The sequence below is a fragment of the Sphaerodactylus townsendi genome, linkage group LG15 (assembly GCF_021028975.2).
Source record: "Sphaerodactylus townsendi isolate TG3544 linkage group LG15, MPM_Stown_v2.3, whole genome shotgun sequence".
Classification (NCBI taxonomy): Eukaryota; Metazoa; Chordata; class Lepidosauria; order Squamata; family Sphaerodactylidae; genus Sphaerodactylus; species Sphaerodactylus townsendi.
In genome coordinates this window covers 5062641-5082139 of record NC_059439.1, presented here as the reverse complement: position 1 = coordinate 5082139, position 19499 = coordinate 5062641, and the positions used below count along the sequence as shown (strand labels likewise).

Sequence of the window (19499 nt, the reverse complement as noted above, 5' to 3'; positions counted from 1 at the left end):
AATTCCTAGGAACTAATTTGAGAGCCAGTTTTGGATGAAAAGCAGAATAAAAACATGTGCTAATAATAAAAATAAATAGCGAACAACAAGTGGAAGCCAAAGTTATGATCATACTATAACCTGTGCTTGAGAACTGCATACGCTTTTTTGCTTCTGTGATTCCGCTGCCCTAAAATGTGAGGCCTAAGATCCTAAGCACCTCAACTTTATTTTAACAGTAAAGCAAGTTACTGTTCCTTTAGGCAGCAAGTCAAAGTACATGTACAATTGCCATAGCTCAAAATCCAGAAAAATAAGCAGATTTAACACAGTCAATTGGGAGAAGTTTATAGACCATGAATATTTGCTGACTTTTCATAATTTGTGCAGATTGCAAAATGCTGACTTCCTTGATGCAGGCGATTTTTTTTTTATGGCAACCTAAATACAGCCCAGCATATCAGATACAACAGTTTGGGCAGAGTTTTTCTTTTCTCTTCTGCCAGCTTCTAGTGATGTTCAAGTTTTAAAAAACCATGAATTAAAGTGTGTTTAGCGGCTTTAGGTCAGCATTGTTTTCAATGAACAAAAACTGTTCTCCATAAGTTTGGAAAGTAGAAGGTCAGCTATAAAACTTCCAAATCTTTCCATTGTCTTGATGATGGCCTTTGGGTCTGTCTTGGCCTGGCATTTGAGAATCTGTAATCTGTACTATTCCCAATTACTCACCTGGTTCTCTTGCAAGGTCACTCCCATATTACCAGATTAATGTGGCTCTTTCTTTTGGGCAGCTTCGGCGTGTGATTGGAGATTTTGGTGTCCCCATTTCCATCTTCATCATGTCTTTGGCAGACTTCTTCATTCAGGATACTACCCATACCCAGGTGAGACCTTAGCTGTGTTTTCACTGGTGCTCTCTTGTTTCTTGTAAAAACTTGCAAATTCAGTGCAGGAAGGAAGAAGAGCCCCTGTGCACACTGCCCTACCTGAAGGAGCTAGGCTTCCCCAACAGTGTTGAGCCATCAGGTAATTCTAGAATTTTGAGAAAGGGAGAAACTGCATACTACCACAAAATGGCTGCCACAGTGTTTGGGCTGCCAGCCAATGGCTGGCACTTGGCAGGCAACTGGTAGGGTGAGAACATGGGGAGAGGGCCACTGCACCAATAGCATGACATCATTTCTGAGGTAAAGCAAGAAGTGATATCATGGCACTCCAGCCATGCCACTCCAGGATCCAGCAGAAACTCTTTATTATGAAGTTTTTGCTGAATCCTAGAACAGCATGATGTCACTTCCTGGTTTGCGTTGGACATCAAGCTGTCAACACAGCAGTGATTTTTGTTGTATTCTTCCCCTATTGAGTGGTAGCTTAAAGTGGGTGGTCCTCCACTGTGTGCAAAGAAATAGCAACCCAAGGCCAATAATAAAATGGTTGCCAAGTAGGATTCTCAGACAACTGATTTGAGGGCCTGTTGAAGGTGGATTTTTAGGAAGATGTGATGTCACTTCTCAATGATGCAGTAAGAATTTCCCCTAATCTCTATGGTAAATTCTCTGTGGTAAAGACCTTAGAGACTAGGAAAAATTCCTGGAGCAACACAATCAATGCTATCCCACCCCACCCCCGGGCAATATTTTCTCTTGCTCATCCAATGACTTCAAATAAGGAGTTGTCTAGTACCAGGGGACAAATGGCAAACCTTCCGCCAAGGAGTTTGGGACCGATCACAACACAGCAGGTTCCAAGCCAAGTATCATCCTGCTGCTATTGAGTGCAAAGGTCCTTGGGCTTTCCTGAAACATCTCTTACTTTTAGAAAGAAGAGGAAAGTTGAGATTGGCTTTTGCTTTGAGGAACAGACCCTGCTTTGTTTCAGTTTCCGAAGCAAGGCAAGCGTTTTCTCTCTGCACCATTTCAAGGAAAAGTATCTAACCCTATGGGCACAAGTCCAAATCAAGGGTGCACAGCTATGATGCATCTCTCCTGGATAAGCGCCACGTTTTCCTAGTCAATCAGCTGGTAGGGAATGAGCCCCAAATCCCCATTTTTGCCTTTTCAATCAAGAGCCTTTGAATTTTATCCCCTGCAAGCAAACAGAGATACTGTCCATCCCTGGCCAACAGCTGCTTGGCCCAGAGGATATCCCAGCACCTGTTCAGGTGACTGAGGCAGTGACAGATGCTTTTAAATCCCCTCCAAAGGCACAGAGCTTCCTGATCTGGGCAACAGCAGTTGTGGTAGGCAGCATCATGGTGGGAGAGCAGCCCGAACCTATTTTGTGAGAGAGTATTTTCAGAAGAGACCCAGAGGGCAAAGAGCAGAGCTGTAGTGAGGGGGAACTGTGCCCGGGGCACATGTGTAGCCTGCCCCCGCCCCAGAACTCCCTTGCCATGCCACGCCCCCACACTAGCACATGCCGGGGCAAGACGTCCCCCTTCCCCTGGGCGCTACGCCACTGGCAGAGAGGGTCTACATGAAGTGTAGCATCCTATTAAGGATGGCCATTCTCCATGCAGGACCTGGGGATCCCCCAGAATTACAGGTCATCTCCAGCCTACAGAGATCAACTCCCCTGGAGAAAATGGATGCTTTGGAGGGAGGATTCTATGGCACTGTAACCCACTGAGGTCCCTGTCCTCCCAAGGCTGCATCCTTAAATCTCCAGCAGTTTCCCAGCCTGGAGCTGACAACCCTCTAACCCCACATCACCCACCAGTGACTGGGGGGTGCTTGTGCATGTGTGTGGATCTGGCATCTCTAAACTGGGAGGACAATTGAGAACATTTCACTGCCCTCTGTTGGCAGAGTGTGACCTGCAGTCAGCAGAAGAAGAGGAGTGGGGTGCTGTAAAACCACATCCATTATAAGATGAGACCACAGGGCTCGGTAAGGTAGTACCTAGGGCTGCTAACTCTGGCTTGGCAATCTCATGGAGGCTCAAGGATAGAGTCTGGGGGACAAGGGTTGGGAAAGGGAGGTGATTCAATAGGGTATAATGCCATAGTCTCCCCTCCAAAGCAGCAATTTTCTTCAAGGAAACTGATATCTTGGCCTGGGGGTAAGCTGTAATTCTGGGAGATCTCCGGCCCCCACTTGGAAGCTATACACATAAACCACCTGGCACCTACCAGCTTACAATAAACTAGTACTGAATAATTTTTTAAAAACCCTTTGCTGGACACTCAAGGTAAATTATTCAATATTAGTTTACTGTAAGCTGGTAGGTGCCAGGTGGTTTATGTCTATGGCCGATTACCCACTGCCGAGGTTCCCCGGCCTCCCCTGCTCTGGCATGAAAAGTCACACCAGAAGTGCTCTCCCTTTCCCCAGGGAAAGGAAGAACCATGCACGTGGCAAGAGAAATCATCTTCTCCCGTCTTCTCTCAGCACACCACAGACAGGAAGCACGTCAGGACAAGATTTCTTGCCCCAACACGCTTCCTGTCCCATCATGTGCCTCTGCACCTGTGGGTAATCAGCCTATGTCTTCTGTTGCACCGCCCTTTTGTTTTGATATGGTGAACCCACTTGGAAACTGGCAACGCTAATTGGGAGATCAACAGCCCTAGAATTTATTCATGTCACTTTTCTTCCTTCCTTCCTAGAAACTGAAAGTTCCTGAAGGCATTAAGGTCTCTAATGAAACTGCCCGGGGCTGGTTCATCAACCCCCTTGGAAACAGTACGGACTTCCCCATATGGATGATGTTTGCTTCTGTTTTACCAGCTGTTTTAGTCTTCATCCTCATCTTCCTAGAGACGCAGATCACCACGTAAGGAAGAAGAGGGATGAGACCAGAGGCAGAGGCAGAAAGATGACCACAGAGTAGGGTTTGCCAACTCTGGGTTAGGAAATACCTGGAGATTTGGCGATGGGGGTGAGGGGGTGGGAGTGAGGCCTAGGGACGGTGGAGTTTGGACAGGGCAGGATTTTAGCAGGATATAATGTGATATCGTCCAAACAGTCCACCCTCCATTGTCTCCAGGGGAACTAATCTATGTTCTCTGGAGACCAGCTGTTATTCCAGATGTCTAGGCCTCCCCTGGAGGTTGGCAACCCTATCAAAAAATGAGCTGGAAAGAAAAAAAAGTATGAAAGCTAATCAGGAGAAAAGCCTTATGTGGCAGGGCAAGAGACAACTGCATGTGTTCCATGTTTGTATTCCAGAAGGATTTGGTATCTGCCCCAGAACTGAATATTCAGATATACAGCATGTCATGACCATGGTTCATTAGATAGGAGGGACATCAGCTAGGAATGCAAAGGTTGTTGGTTCCATCCTTGGCATCTTGTATGCAAAACCTCAAATGAGGAGATATGGAAAGACCTCTGCTGGAGACTCTGGTCGGTCACTGCCACTCAACATGGACAATGCCATGACAGACCAGTAGAAAGCAGAGTATCTGTGTTGCAGGCAGAAGGTCCCAGGTGCAAGTTGCAGCATTTCCTGTTAAGGAGAATCAGGTAGCATGTGACTTCTGCCATCAAGATTCACTGACAGTCACAGTGGACCAATATGCTAACTCAGAAGAAGGCAATTTTGTTTAGGGGGGGGCTGTGGCATAGTGGTAGAGAAGGTCCCAAGTTCAAGGGGCTTGGACAGATTTATGGAGGAGAAGTCGATCTATGGCTAGCACTCTTGATCCTCCTTGATCTGAGATTGCAAACACTTTAGCAGACCAGGTGCTCAGGAGCAGCAGCCGCAGAAGGCCATTGCTTTCACATCCTGCACATGAGCTCCCAAAGGCATCTGGTGGGCCACTGCGAGTAGTAGAGTACTGGACTGGATGGACTCTGGTCTGATCCAGCAGGCTCTTTCTTATGTTCTTATCCCCAGCATCTCCCTTTAGAAGGATGCCATAGTAGGCAGTGGGAAAAAAACCTCTGCCCAAGACCCTGGAGAGGTTCTGCTCTTGCTGCAGAGAAGACCGACCCTCTTCAGCAAAAGACAGTTCCATGTATCCTGATGACATCTGACCCATCCTGAAACTTGTCCAACCTTTCTTCTAGGCTGATTGTGAGCAAACCAGAGAGGAAACTGATTAAGGGTTCAGGCTTCCATCTAGACCTGCTTTTGATAGTTGGCATGGGTGGCATAGCAGCCCTTTTTGGCATGCCCTGGCTCAGTGCTACCACTGTGAGGACCGTCACGCATGCCAACGCCCTGACTGTGATGGCCAAGAGTACCATCCCGGGGGAGAAAGCCCGTGTCCAGGAGGTCAAGGAGCAAAGGATCACGGGACTCCTGGTGTCCATTCTTGTAGGTGAGTTCTGCTGAAGATTCTTTCATTTGTGATATATAGTGGGTTATCATCATCAACCTTTAATAGGCATAGATTAGAAATTAGCATGAAGCCAATCAAACTACATCCAACACAAAGCATGGTTTTAAGAGGAATGCAAAAGGCACTGGGAAAAACCTCTGCCCAAGACCCTGGAGAGATTCTGCTCTTGCTGCAGAGAAGACAGGTCCATGTATCTTGGTGACATCTGACCCATTCACATAAGTTATCAATCGGTTCCAGGACCTCATATTTAAAATTCTGCTGCTGTTGCCTTGCCTCCCTATCCTCTGGTGGGGCAAGGGGAGGGAAGGAGGAAGATGACCAGATCCATTGGATTCTTGCCCTGTCTTGCTCCCAAATAGAGATAGGGAAATAGCAGGTTCCCTGTGGCTACCCACTGGGTCTGAGGGGGTTGCTTCTACGCTCCCTCTTATTGTGGCAGACCCCAATACTGTTGGAGGGCATTGAGAGACAGTGCTGGTTGGCACCCCTCCACCGCTGGCACCCTAGGCAATCATCTTGGGCTGCCTAATGGACCTGCTGCTTCTGTGAGGGACAGATGCTAGAAGACAGTCGGCACAGAAATGGCTACTGCTATCATCTCTTTGGGTGGCTATTATTAAAATGAATTATCAGGATAGATGAACAGAGCTTGATCTGGAATAGCAGTTGTTGCATTCTCTGTCCCCTGCCCTTCCAGTTCTTCTGACCTCTCCTCCCTGGTTGGAACTCTGGCATCCCATAACTAATATCTTTCTGTGTTGGCCCACTGCAGGTGTCTCCATCCTCATGGAACCGATCTTGAAGATGATTCCATTGGCCGTTCTCTTTGGTATCTTCCTCTACATGGGAGTGACATCCCTCAACGGGATCCAGCTCTACGACCGCATCCTTCTCATGCTGAAACCCCCCAAATACCACCCAGAGGAGCCTTATGTTAGGAAGGTAAGCATAGTGCTAGGGGGTTAGCACAGTGGGCTTTTCCACATTCTCATTTTCCTTGCTTCTAAATTCCTGTTTCTTGGTGGGGGGATCAGTTCTGCATGTATTTCCCTCCCTCCGTTGGTCAAGTCAGCTTTAAATCCAGTTAATCTCCCCGCAGATTTAAACTGCAGTATTTTATGCTGAATTTAAAAATATTTGATGCAGAATCAACCACTAGGTGGAGACAAGCATGTGCAGATTGAAACCCTTCCCTAATGAACAGGAACTTAGAAGTGTGGTAACTGAGTCTGATGAGAAGGCAAGGGTTTACAATCTTCTTCTGACTCTCATCTCAGCCCCTAGAGATAGCAAGGGTACGGAAATACCTGGAGGCAACAAGGGTGCACCCTATCTTGGATGGCCCAGGCTAGGCCCTGGTTAGTATTTGGACGGGAGACCTTTAAGGATTATCAGGGTCTTGATGGCAATCAAACCACCTTTGAACGTCTCTTACCTTGAAAACCTCCAGGGTCACCATATGAAGAAGAAGAGTTGGATTTCTATCCCCCCTTTCTCTCCTGCAGGAGACTCAAAGGGGCTTTCAAACTCCTTGCCCTTCCCCCCTCACAACAAACACCCTGTGAGGTAGGTGGGGCTGAGAGAGCTCTGAAGAACTGTGACTAGCCCAAGGTCACCCAGCTGGCGTGTGTTGGAGTGCACAGGCTAATCTGAATTCCCCAGATAAGCCTCCCCAGCTCAGGCGGCAGAGCGGGGAATCAAACCCAGTTCCTCCAGATTAGAATGCATTTGCTCTTAACCACTATGCTACAGCTGCTCCTAAGTCAGCTTGATGGCACTTTACTTACACACATGCAGAGAAGGTGCACAGATGCCTTTCTGAATTTTGAAGGAAATGGATAAATAGGTAGGGAATCTTCCTCTTGGAACCCTCGTAGACACACAACTGGAAAGAAAAAACAGGGAATAACCAAAAAAATTGAAGGAAAACTGAGGCCCAAAAATATGTGTAGAAATCAAAGCAGCCCAGAACCAGAACTGACAGGGAAAACCCATGTGGAAAAGCCCTCTATCGCATGAGCCATACAACTGTCCTAATCTGGCAGTCAGGAATGTTTACATGTGAGGATAAGGAGCCCAAGTCTCCCCCAAATCCCCCCCCCAAAAAAATGTGTAGGTCACTGGGGGTGGGGGGGATGAGCCCTGTAAAGAATCACTGACTTAAACAGAAATGATACTCAACTCTAGATCTAGATTAATGCTGGGGTTCCACATATAATATGAAAAGGAGGTTGATTCCCCGACTCATGATTAGATGTGTGCTCATCACTCCAAATATACAGGTTTCCAGCAGAGTTACCCACTACACCAGCACCAAACACGCAGTCATCCAGGTTCTGCCGCCCCCCCGCCCCGCCCCCCCTTCCCCTGGCACGTGTTATTTCAGAACCTGGAAGAAAGTAGACCTTTTGAAAAAATACGTGGCCAATCTGGACCAGTAGGGAAGTTGGGGAGTGAATTCAGATTCGAACTCCTGCCCTTGCGAGTGACATGCAGTCTTCCATCCAATCATGCCACAGCAGGTTGTGCATGATGCGTGCGCAGCCTTCTTTTTTCTTTCATTTTCGCACCGAAAACTGACATCTACATGTCAATCTGAGGCAACAGGGGCAATACAAGGGAGCAAAAAATACAATACAAAGGATTTCCCCCAACTAACCAGTAGTGGCTGTATAGCACAGTTGGTTAAGTGTTGCACTGATGGCCAGAAGGTTGCTTGTTTGAGTCCTGCCAGGGATGAGGAAGTTTTTATTTTATTTTGGCTCCTTACAATGCTGGAGAAAGTCAATTCCATTTTGTGCCACATTCATGATTTCAGGCATAAATCCCCAACTCTGAACACTTTTGTAGTTGTGGGGAGGGGGTGGGGGAGTGTGTTTGTGTCTACAAGGCACTTTTCTTCATTTCTATTTGTGTTGTACTTCTACTTAAGCTGCATTTCCCCCAGCCAACCAGTAGTGGCTGTATAGCACAGTTGGTTAAGCATCACACTGATGGCCAGAAGGTTGCCTGTGCAAGTTCTGCCAGGGATGAGGAAGTTTTTATTTTAAACAGTACTACACAAAGGCACGTGGAAACGGGGCTTTGTTTTAATCGCCCGTTTCCACGTTCCTGCATAGGCTAGTTCTGCACATGCTTGCAGAGACGTGGATTCATCCTTTGGAAAGTGATAAAAAATTCCTGCCCCAGCAGAACGCAGCAGCCAATCAGGAGAGCCCCTGAGCGCATTTGATCCGGCGGGAGTGGGAACTCCTGCATGGCTGCTGCGTTTCTGGGAACGAGGGGGCAGAAGCTGCAGTGGGGACCATGAAACCTCGCTCAAAAGGTCCCGAAGCAACCCAAACAGGTTTGTATCTACTTTCATTTTTGAAGTGGGGAATCGACCGTAGTCATAAAACAGAATACTTCTGAATGTGTGAAGAATATCTTTGCTTTACCAATGAGTAATTAGCACAGTCAGTCTCCAGACTGCCGGGAAGAGAGAAAAATCGTATGACAACAGCTGCCAGGCAAATCTCCATCCAAGTGTCATCATATTCCTGTATTTTTGATGTTGTTTTCCATGTATTTATCAGATCTAGCTAGTGTATTTTTATCCCACTCTTTCTCCAAGCAGTTCAAGCAAACATACATAGGCTGATTATACACTGGTGCTCTGCCTTGTGCTGAAGAGATATTGGGGGGGGGGGGGCAGAGCTTCTGTTATGGACACCTTTTCCCTCCTCTCACACTCACTGCGGGGTAGATACTAGAATCTCTGCTGTTTGTGAGAGCGGGCAAAGAACGCCTCATGCGTAAACAGAGAAATGCGCGGAAACCCCACTACAACTCCACTGTACAGAGAACAGCCCCGAGGAAAGCATTCCACACATAATGGGCCATAGCTTGCCTTTCCCCTTTTTATCCCTGCAAGAGCCTTGTGAGATAAAAATCGGTTAACTAGTCCAAAGTCCCCCCAGCGCACTTCCATGGTGGAACCTGGCTTTCCCTGGTCCCTAGTCTGATGCTCTAACCCAGAGGTGTAGCGGGGGGAAATGGCACCCGGGACAAAATGGCGCCCCTGTGCCCCCCCCCCCCGGCATAGCTAGGCCCCAACGCCCCACTTACCTGAGCCGGCAGCGGTCCCACCAGGCAGCCTGGCGGGGCGGGGCTGAAGGGCATTCGACTGCAGCCTCCAGCAGGCCTGGCAGGGCAGGGCTGAGGGGCACTCTGCGGCGGCCCCACTGGGGTGTTCCTTCAGCCTCTGCTGGCTGAAGAAGTGGCCAGATGGGACCAGGGCTGTCCGAGGGGGGAAGGGGGAGGGGCAATTTTGCACCCCTCCCCCGTGGGTTCCATTTCCTCCTCCCCCGTGCCAACTCAGATGGGCCTAGTTGGCATGGGGGAGGCATGGGGGGCCCACCAAATTGCTCCCCCACATACACGGTACACCCAGTGGTGGGATTCAAATAATTTAACAACCGGTTCCGGTGGTGGGATTCAAATAATTTAACAACTGGTTGTTTACTAGCACCATTTTAGCAACCGGTTTTGCCAAAGTGGTGCGAACGTGCTGAATCCCACCACTAGGTACACCCCTCCTCCCCCAAGTCGACTCAAGAGCCGAGTTGGCGCGGGGGAGGAGAAGTGTGGGGGTGATTTTGCGCCGCCCCACATGACAGGATGGCGTGCACCCTGGGGACATGTGGCCCTACATGTCCCCGTGTGCTCTCCGCCCCTGCTCTAGCCACTACATTACCCTGGCACAAGAGCAGATGAAAGACAAAAGGGGTCACCATGATTTCTGACTGTTTCTTGTCCTTTTTACCTTCAAAGGTAAAGACCTGGCGCATGCATGTCTTCACCTTGACCCAGATTTTGTGCCTAGCTGTCCTGTGGGGAGTGAAGTCTAGCCCAGCCTCCCTCAGCTTAGCCTTCATCCTCATCCTGACGGTGCCTCTCCGACGAAACCTGCTCCCATGTTACTTCAGTGACCTTGAACTCAAATGTGTAAGTATACGTTTCCAGTGGTAAGAAATTCAGTTTGGTCCTCTTCTGGAAGCAAGGCAACGGCGTGTACTTTTTATGGCACTCTGTGGGAAAGCCTGTTTGGTTACAAAATGTGGTTTTCCAAGTGTATCCCAGGGAAAATGGGACTTTCTTGGAGGCTTGTCAAAGGCTTCCCTAAGTAGAAAACCAATACTGGCAGACAGAAAAGTGTGCCCGTCATTAACAGTCTTCCTCTGGATGCAGCAGTTTAAGGAGATGTTTGTATCTGTTCCGTGTAGGGCAGGGGTTCCCAATCTCTTTAAGCCTATGCAGTGGTGGGATTCAAATAATTTAACAACTGGTTCCAGTGGTGGGATTCAAATAATTTAACAACTGGTTGTTTAGAAGCATCATTTTAACAACTGGTTCTGCCGAAGGGGTGCAAACCAGCTGAATCCCACCACTGGCCTACAGGCACCTTTGGCATTCTGACACTGAATGGTGGGCACAATCACAAAATGGCTGCCGCAAGAGGCAGAGCCAGCCACAAAATCTCAGGGAGCGCAGGCATGCATAATTCTAATAGTAAGTCTGCAACGTTCCAGACAGAAGGTCTGTTTAACAGGATACCTTTAAAAATGAACAGATTGTTTAAAACATTTTCTAGGATACGTACAGATAATCTTCAGTGATGACTGTGCTGTGTTTGGCAGCTACTGCTGAAGCAACACAGCCAATTACATCTCCAGTGGCCAGTCAGATGCCCTATTGGCCAAAAGCCCCACCTGACCCTGCCACTTCGTAAAAACATTTAATGGGTGCCAAGAAAGGTGTCTGAGGGTGCCCGGGTGCCCCTATTGGGGAACAGTAACACTGGGGAACAGTAACACTGGTCTAGTGTGCCTGGTCATCAGTTTACAGGGGACAACAACAAAGCCTCATATGCCTGCCCAGCATTTGGTGTGGACAAACTATGCATCCTTTCACAAGCCTCCAAACTTTCCAGAATGCTCAGAGATTCTTTGGCAGACGCTCAAGGGTTTCTTGGCACACCAGGGGATGTAGAAAGCCTTCTCTTCAAAAGAGAAGATTTCTGCCTATGATTTGTACTCTTTGAAGGAATACTTTGGCAGTTTCAAGAAACAGGTGATGAACCCCGTAACAGGCCAGTCATAGAATAAATTTGGTTATCATGCATCGTTTGTTTTTCACTCCTGCTGAAAGAAGGACTAGCTTCCAAAGCTATCTTTTCATTCCCCAGTCGTGTGGCAAGAGAAGGGAAACTCCTAGCCAAATTCAGCAGAGAAAGAGGAGGAAATCCTCTGGAGTGGCCACGTGAAAAAAGATTGTGCTAGGTTGGACTGGAATGGTTGTGGGAGCAGAAACCTGAACTCTCTTGCAGTCTACTTTACTGGTCACTTGCTGACCTGCTTTTCCCCACCACCAACCCCCCTCCAGAGTTTCTCTGTGAATATTCCTCTGCGGAGAAGTATATTGCAGCAATATATGGGCGTTGGATGATTTTGTTCGTTGCTGGATACCTACTAAATGGGAGCAAAGTGTTTTGAACTGAAGTGAAATTGAATTGAGCAAAGCATGATCTTGTTTACGAAACTAGTATTTATGGACGCACCAAACAGGGAGTCTCAAACAACTTTGCCCCTCATCAAGATATTTTCGAAAAACAAAAACTTCCTATCTGATATTCATGATCTGCATACTAAATGAGAGATTTTCTGTTTCTACTCAGACCTGCTGCTACTTTTTAATTTATTTCATTCAAAATATTTAGATTCTATTTCTGTCTGTGTCTCAAAGACAACTTACAAATCCCAATTAAAAAAAAATACAATAAAACCTTGAATGATATTCCTTCCCACCGAGAAGGACCCCTGGATTTGCCCACTCCAGGTGGTATGCGTACGATCTGTGAAGGACATTATGTCACGTAACTGCACCATATCCCCCAAACCTCCAGGTGGTGCTAGCGCTCTCCTGGGATTATAACTGATGTCAAGGTGATGGAGATCAGTTCCCCAGGAGAAAATGGCCACTTTGGAAGGTGGACTCTATGGCATTACAGCCCATTGAGGCCCTTCCCCAAGCCCCACCAGGCTCCACCCCCCAAATTTCCAGATATCAGAACTGGCAACTACTTATGTCTCATTAAAGGTCCTGGCAAATAAACTGGTCTTGCTGCACTTCGTAAAGGTGCCTGGAGGTGGTTCCCACCCTCACCTCCTCAACGAGACCATTCCATAGAGTAGAATTCTGAGAGGAAAGGTGCGGGTCCTGGCAGATGCGTAGCGGCAATGGGGACATCTGGGGCGGCTTGTCCCGGGGGCCGCCATTGCCATCACGTGTCAGGGGCGGGAGCGTTTCTGGGCAGGACGGAGTGGAGTGGGGGCAGGAGGGGGTGCGAAGGCAGTTCACACCCCAGGCACAGTTCTCCCTACCTTTGTCACTGGCCCCTGGTCAGTGCCAGGCAAGCTACCCTACAATGTAGAAAATCTGTGGGCAAGGGTGTGTGCTTTGTACACCTTCAAAATAACAGTAGTTCCATTTTGAAATTATTGAAATAATCCATTGCAGAGTACTAAAACATACCATGGGCAACTTCTGTATGAACTGTGATGCCACCTGATTGAAAGGGCACGCAGATGTTTACTGCCACCTGCACCGGAAAGCCAGAACCGGAATGGGAGCAATTCAGTGTCTCTCCCAAATGTAGGGGATTGCACTGAGCATGCTTAGGCGATCCCACGCACTGGAGATCGGGTGTTGTCTTTTGCTCTGTGGATCTCCAGTGCAACAGACGAACAATTAATGTTCTTGGGCTTCAACTTGCCAGAATGCATTAAAAAAATTATTTTGCAAGATGTTTTCCAGTCAGGACATTTGTCTTCCCAACATCCATGCAAGGGGTAGTTTCTGTGTTGCCTGTTCTACTATTAGGGAACTGGACTGTTGAGGGAGCTGTGAAATAGCAAACGGCTTAAAAGCTTTGAATTGTGGAAGTTTCGATGTCAGTATTCCCTGTTGTCGCTGACTACGAAGGATCTCAGTAGCATGGCTTTTAAAAGCCTCCCAAACCATCCCTTGACAGACTGAGGGATAAAGGTGCAGATCTCTGTGTATGGGACCATGGTGCCTTCTTAACTTTACCCTCTGCCATTCCCTTTCAGTTGGATGCTGATGATGCTGAAGTGACTTTCGATGAATCGGAAGGCTGTGATGTTTACGATGAAGTTCCGATGCCCATTTGAGTGCCTGCTGGCAGATAAGGAACTAAGACTCCTTCCCTGAAAACACTGGACAGACACCGAGTCTGGAGGAATATTTCTCTGTATCTATATGCATTTGTGCGTACATTGTTTGCACACCTGTACACAGCCCATGTGCACACTTACCAGCACATGGATTCCATAGGACTTAAAATAGCTAGCATATGCTTTAGAACTTCTTCCAATCATGTAGGTCTGTAGTGAAATTTTAACAAACCCTTATCTTCCCATATGGGTCAAGAAAACCCTTCCCAAAGCTATGCAGGGATCATAAGAAGATGGGAAACTCACCTGCAAACTCCAGTTTAATTCTGCATCCAACCCATTGCTTCTCCTTTGTGAATTTGTGTGTGTGTGCATGCATGCACATGCATGGACATGTGTGTGAAGTTTTATCAGTTGTACACAGAGGCAGAGGAGCCACGTGGCGTAGTGCTTGCACTGCCACTCACACGGTCAGGAGTTCAAGCCCCCTGTGGGTCAGATATCCTGGCAGCTGGCTCATGGTCAATTCAGCCATCAATCCATCCATTCCTTGGTCGGTAAATGAGTACCTAGCACATAGCTAGGGGGTAAAGAATAGCCGGGGAAAGCAATGGCAAACTACCCCACAAAAATGGCTTGCCTATGAAATCACTGCTTGCAGTGGTACCCCAGGGTCGAACACAACTGAAGGGGAAACTTTACCTTTACACAGAGGCAGGGTTGGGATTCAAATAATTTAACAACTGGTTGTTTACAAGCACCATTTTAACAACCTGTTCTGCTGAATCCCACCACTGCACAGAGGCCCGGTAGTTCTACCCAGGATGAAGATGCTTTCATCAGGCAGCAGAATCTATACACCCACAGCAACCCACTGAATTTTCTGAAACAAATGCTGAAAATGCCACCTTAGGGTTAGAACAGACTGGATATATGACTGAAGTCAAGAAAAATGTGAACAGGGACCTTTCTTGAGGTTGGGGGTTGCTGAGTCCAAAAAGACTTGAGCAAGTTAGTTATGGGATGAAGACCAAAGAGAATAGCTACGTGGCAAAGACTTTGACCGCTGCAGGTTCTAGTTGCCCTCGTGGCAAAAGACACATGTGCCATCAGCGAGCTAAGACCTGACATTTTTTCTGCAAATTGCACAAACCTTCTTACAGAGCAGGATTGAGGCTGTACAGGAGGGATACACACAATCAATGATATGTGTGACCGAACAGAGAGAGGCACCGCAGAAATCAGCTTTGAAGGGGAAACTGGTCTTATTTTGTCTTTGATGTATGCAGCCTCTTCCCCATGGGGACTAAAACAGGTGTGATTGATAAGAAGAGACTCTATACATAATCTGGAAGAGATGTTCTCACCGGGGCTGCTTGAATCCAATGCCCATTGGCACTTCCTGAATTACAAGTGGATGTCGTTCTCCTCTCAAGGGCCACTTGCTTTCTGTTTGGGGGCTGTTAATGCTAGGGAAAAGAACTACTTTGAAAAAGTAGGTATCCTAATACAATATGGATTTTTTTGTTTCTGTAGGTTTTAAGTTGCTGGTACAGAATTTGTTGGATTTGATTTTTTTTTACTCCTAGGTCACCCTTGCCCAACGGACTCAGAGCAGCTTACAATAAAAACAATAGTAAAACAATAGTACCATATAATATGGTCTCTGTTCGGTCAGCATCATGAAAATCTCTGCTGTCAGTATTTTTTTTAAAAGTTTCTAGTTCTGGTACAGGAAGATGCTTGCCAATCTCCCTCCACCCCCTCCCTTTTCCTCCATTGCTCTCTGTCTTTTCCCCATGTTGGTTGCCACCACATTCCAGAGTATTTGAAAACTTGTGCTAGGGAGGCAAAACTGTGCAAACATACAGTAAACATAATGCATTGACCTAGAAATAATTCTAATACACTCCAATCCAATCCATGATTTGATAATGGCTCTGTTGTACCATTTTATTAGAATGTGCTTAGGACGTTGCATATGTCAAGGGAGAGCAACTTAGTGATATGTGACCCACCTTAGGGGTCTTACAGGAATCTCCACGCTCTCCCTTATCCCAAGCCTGTGCGGTGGGCACTGCTTCTTCACAAGCAGCCGGCCAGCTTCCCTGCCTTCCACACCGTTCAGGATCTCTCTCCCACTTCCCTCCACACCCACCTGATGGGGTATGAAGCCTCTTGAAAGTCCCTACGTGTTCTTGCACTGGATCCCAAAAATCCCAACCCATAATTTTGCCCAAATAACGCAGAAGTTTTCTATCTTAAGATAAGAGCAATGTTTGAAAGCTGATTTGCTCATCAGATGTTCAAAATACCTGCTGATTCATTGATACATAGGCAGTGTGAAATTTTCATGCCACTAGTTCGGAAAACAGTGGGTGTCGGTGGGTATTTTCTTAAAAGAAATGCGCTGAAGTCCAGACTTGCTGAGGAGCCCACATTCTTATCTCTGCATCCCCTACTTTCTAATCGCAGGTAGATGTGGGATACTATGGTTACTTCCTACATATGAAAAGTTCTCCGTCCATGCCCAGAGCTGCTCTTTCCATTCTTACATTACATGATCCAGGATTTAGCTCTGCTGCATATTTACGGGTGGTTAACATGAATGGGATTGGCAGTAGGTTTAGGAAAAAAACAAAAAAACCATTTGTTCATGAAACACATAATCAACTGGTGAAACTCATTGCCACAAGTTATGATGATGGATGTTAGCTTCAGTGGCTTAACAAAAGAGTTAAATAACGAATGGAGAGTGGCCATGACAGCTTAATAGAAAGCCTCCATCTTCAGAGGCAGTATACCTGTGAATATTACATATTAAAAACAAACAATGCAGGAAGGTTGCTTTCATCATGCCCTGTTCATGAACTCCCTAGAAATATCCAGCTGTCTACTGTTAACAGACAGAAAGCTGGATTAGAGAAACCCTTGGTTGGATCTAGCGTACATTCTTATTCTTTTTCATTAACAGAAGAAGGGAAAAATCCTATAGATTTATTGCTATTTAATTTCTGGAAAAGATTGTCAGTTGGCTTGCTTATTTAGCTCATGGGGGCCAGGGGCAGTTTGCATCAGATCCTATCCCTGGTGGAACAACACTCATGACTCTAGTTTACATTGGATGAGAGTCAACATATACATTTTCTAATTAAAAATACAAAATTTAAGGGACGCTGTAATCTACACAAACCCCATTATGATGAGGGTTGTCTTTTTTTCTGCCAGGGCTGCTGTGCTTTAACAGCTTCAGGGCAGAGAGAAACTCAGCAGAGATGCCTTTTCTGAAAATGGAATTATACTGATACGAAAGACTTTGCCTGCTGGGGTTGTTTGCACAGAGACACCAGCCCTCTCCCTGAATAAAGTTAGAAACCCTTGTTGTCAGGAGCCTTGTACATTATAAGGTAATGATAAAGGGCTGTTTTATAATTTATTCAAATGGATATTTAATATGTCAACTGATTTGTGTCTTTTGCCTTAGAACAAAAAAACCCTATGTTTTTGCTTTGCAAGAGATCATGTGATCGTGTGGTGTGTTTATGTGATTTCTGATTTTTAGGTATAATTGACAGATGCTGATATTATTGCAATTGTTTTTCTTGATTTGAACAACAAAGCAATAAACCTTTTCTATTTAAAAAAACACACACACCTGTTGTCACTTATTGTTGGTGCTGAAAAATCAAAGTGCTTCAGTCTGCAGGTAGATGCTGGAAAAGCGAGGCAGAGCTTAGACAGCAAAGAAAGTTTGTACAGTTAGGTCATTCCCAGCAAAATAGGTGGCAGTCCCATCCAAAGCTGAATACGGCATCATGTCCCCCCCCCCCCCCCACTGCCTCCAAGAGAGCTTTCCAGCTGCACTGGAGGCAATACAAATAAGTGAAATACACATACACCCTGCCCAAAAGACCCTAGAGCTTACAGCACTTACATCACAAAAAGGTGACTCCATCCTTGGGAACGGCCGGACCAGCCCAGTCAGGAGCAGCAGCAGCAGCAGCAGCAGGCCATTGCTTTCACATCCTGCCTGTGAGCTCCCAAAGGCACCTGGTGGGGCCACTGCGAGCAGCAGAGTGCTGGACTAGATGGACTCTGGTCTGATCCAGCTGGCTCTTTCTCATGTTCTTATGCCCCTTCCCACACTGTGGGACTGAGGGATAGGGCGGGCACTGGCGCATCTGCCACCTCCACCGGGATAAGTGCCTCGGGGAGAGCAAATGGACCAGCACAAGGCCACACCACTACCTAAAGGCCTTCCTCCCCTCCATTGGATGAGGCTGTTATCTTCTACTGTAATAAAGGGGCAAGATCTCTTCTTTCTCATTGTTTCAGTAGGGCTGTGTTTGTGCTGTATCACTTCAGACCGCAAGAGAAGGGGGACCTTCCCATGACTGAATGTTTTGCCATCTGAAGCAGCAGTGGCGTAGGAGGTTAAGAGCTCGTGTATCTAATCTGGAGGAACCGGGTTTGATTCCCAGCTCTGCTGCCTGAGCTGTGGAGGCTTCTCTGGGGAATTCAGATTAGCCTGTTCTCTCCCACACACGCCAGCTGGGTGGCCTTGGGCTAGTCACAGCTCTTCGGAGCTCTCTCAGCCCCACCTACCTCACAGGGTGTTTGTTGTGAGGGGGGAAGGGCAAGGAAATTGTAAGCCCCTTTGAGTCTCCTACAGGAAAGGGGGGATATAAGTTCAAACTCCTTCTCCTTCTTCTCCTCCTCTTCTTCTTCAACATTCCCTTGTTGTAGGAAGACTACATGCTACTAAGAACAGACCTACCCTAGCTTTTCCCCCCCGACACTATTTTTCTACATGTTTTTAATATGGTATAGTCAATCCCATAAAAGTCAGCGTGGCTGGTGTAGTAGTTGAGAGCCAGCATAGTATTGTATAGCGGTTAGAGTGTTGGCCTAACCAGGTTCAAATCCCCACTCTGGCATGGAAGCTCACTGGGTGACACTCTCAGCCTGACCCACCTCACCATGGAGGAGGGATGGGTTGCTCATCTCCAGATGGTAGCTGGAGATTTCCTGGGATTATAACAGAAATCAGCCCACCCGGAGAAAATGGCCACTTTGAAAGGTGGACTCTATGCCATTAAACCCCACCGAAGTCCCTCCCTCCCCTTCTAAGGCTCCGTCTTCAAAATCTCCAGTTATTTCACAATATGGCGCTAGCAACCTTACAAAGGGGAACAATGTTGTAAGCTGCTTTGGGTTCCCATTGGGGAAGAAAAGTGTACTGATTGTCTCGTTTCAGCCTAACCTACCCGAAGGGGTTATTTCTAAGGGAAAAAATGAGAAAAGACACCGCTGCTCCTGAGAGAAAAAGTAAAAAGAAAACATAATTGCACGAGTCAGGAGCAGAAACTGTGACCTGCGTGGTTCAAGGGCTTTATTTATATCTTTAAAAAACAAACAACCCCCCCCACACACACACACAAATGAGATACAGCTGTATTTAGAAAGATGATGTGCTAAGTTCTAAATAGTATCAGGGGATGGGAGAGACTTCCTTCTAGATTTATGCAGATGTAGGACAAGATTCAACCTTTGGTTGTTCTTTATTTCCATGTTAAAATGTGCTAAGAGGTAACGGGGCTTTGTTCGGAAGCAGCTGTCTTGCTTTCTGCAGACCTCGAGGGGGCTCTCGAAGTGCAGTAAAGCTTTGCGAGTGCAGAGAATTTCCCTACAGTGACTCAGTGCGGCCTAGCAATGAAGGCTTCAAGCACTGTACTTCGGCTCCAGGCCTTTCTACCACCCAGGGTAGGGGAGGAGGTGATTGAAACAGAAATGCAAAATCCTCGACCCCGCAAAATGCCACAACCTAAAAGAAATTGTGAACTGGGTTAGGACAACTGTTTGGCTCTGGAGGCCAGATGGCAAGGTAAGCTTTACCACTGGGTAAGGAATCTTAAATCCTCTGCAGAAAGGAGAGCCAAATGTAGGAAATGCACATCTGTGTGTGGAAGACAGAGGGCTTTAGGAGGTAGTTGAGT

The 19499-nt window shown here is 46.9% G+C and overlaps 1 protein-coding gene across 1 annotated transcript in view; it reads left to right on the top strand.

The window, feature by feature from the left end:
- Nucleotides 1-14054, top strand: part of SLC4A1 (solute carrier family 4 member 1 (Diego blood group)) — a 66228-nt gene extending 52174 nt beyond the window's left edge. The window contains exons 15-20 of the mRNA XM_048517884.1: nt 771-863; nt 3587-3753; nt 4992-5245; nt 6042-6211; nt 10082-10255; nt 13420-14054. Of these exons, the coding sequence (XP_048373841.1) occupies nt 771-863; nt 3587-3753; nt 4992-5245; nt 6042-6211; nt 10082-10255; nt 13420-13500 (939 nt within the window). The 3' untranslated portion in view covers nt 13501-14054. The remainder of the gene's footprint in view (nt 1-770; nt 864-3586; nt 3754-4991; nt 5246-6041; nt 6212-10081; nt 10256-13419) is intronic.
- Nucleotides 14055-19499: the final 5445 nt, after the last annotated feature.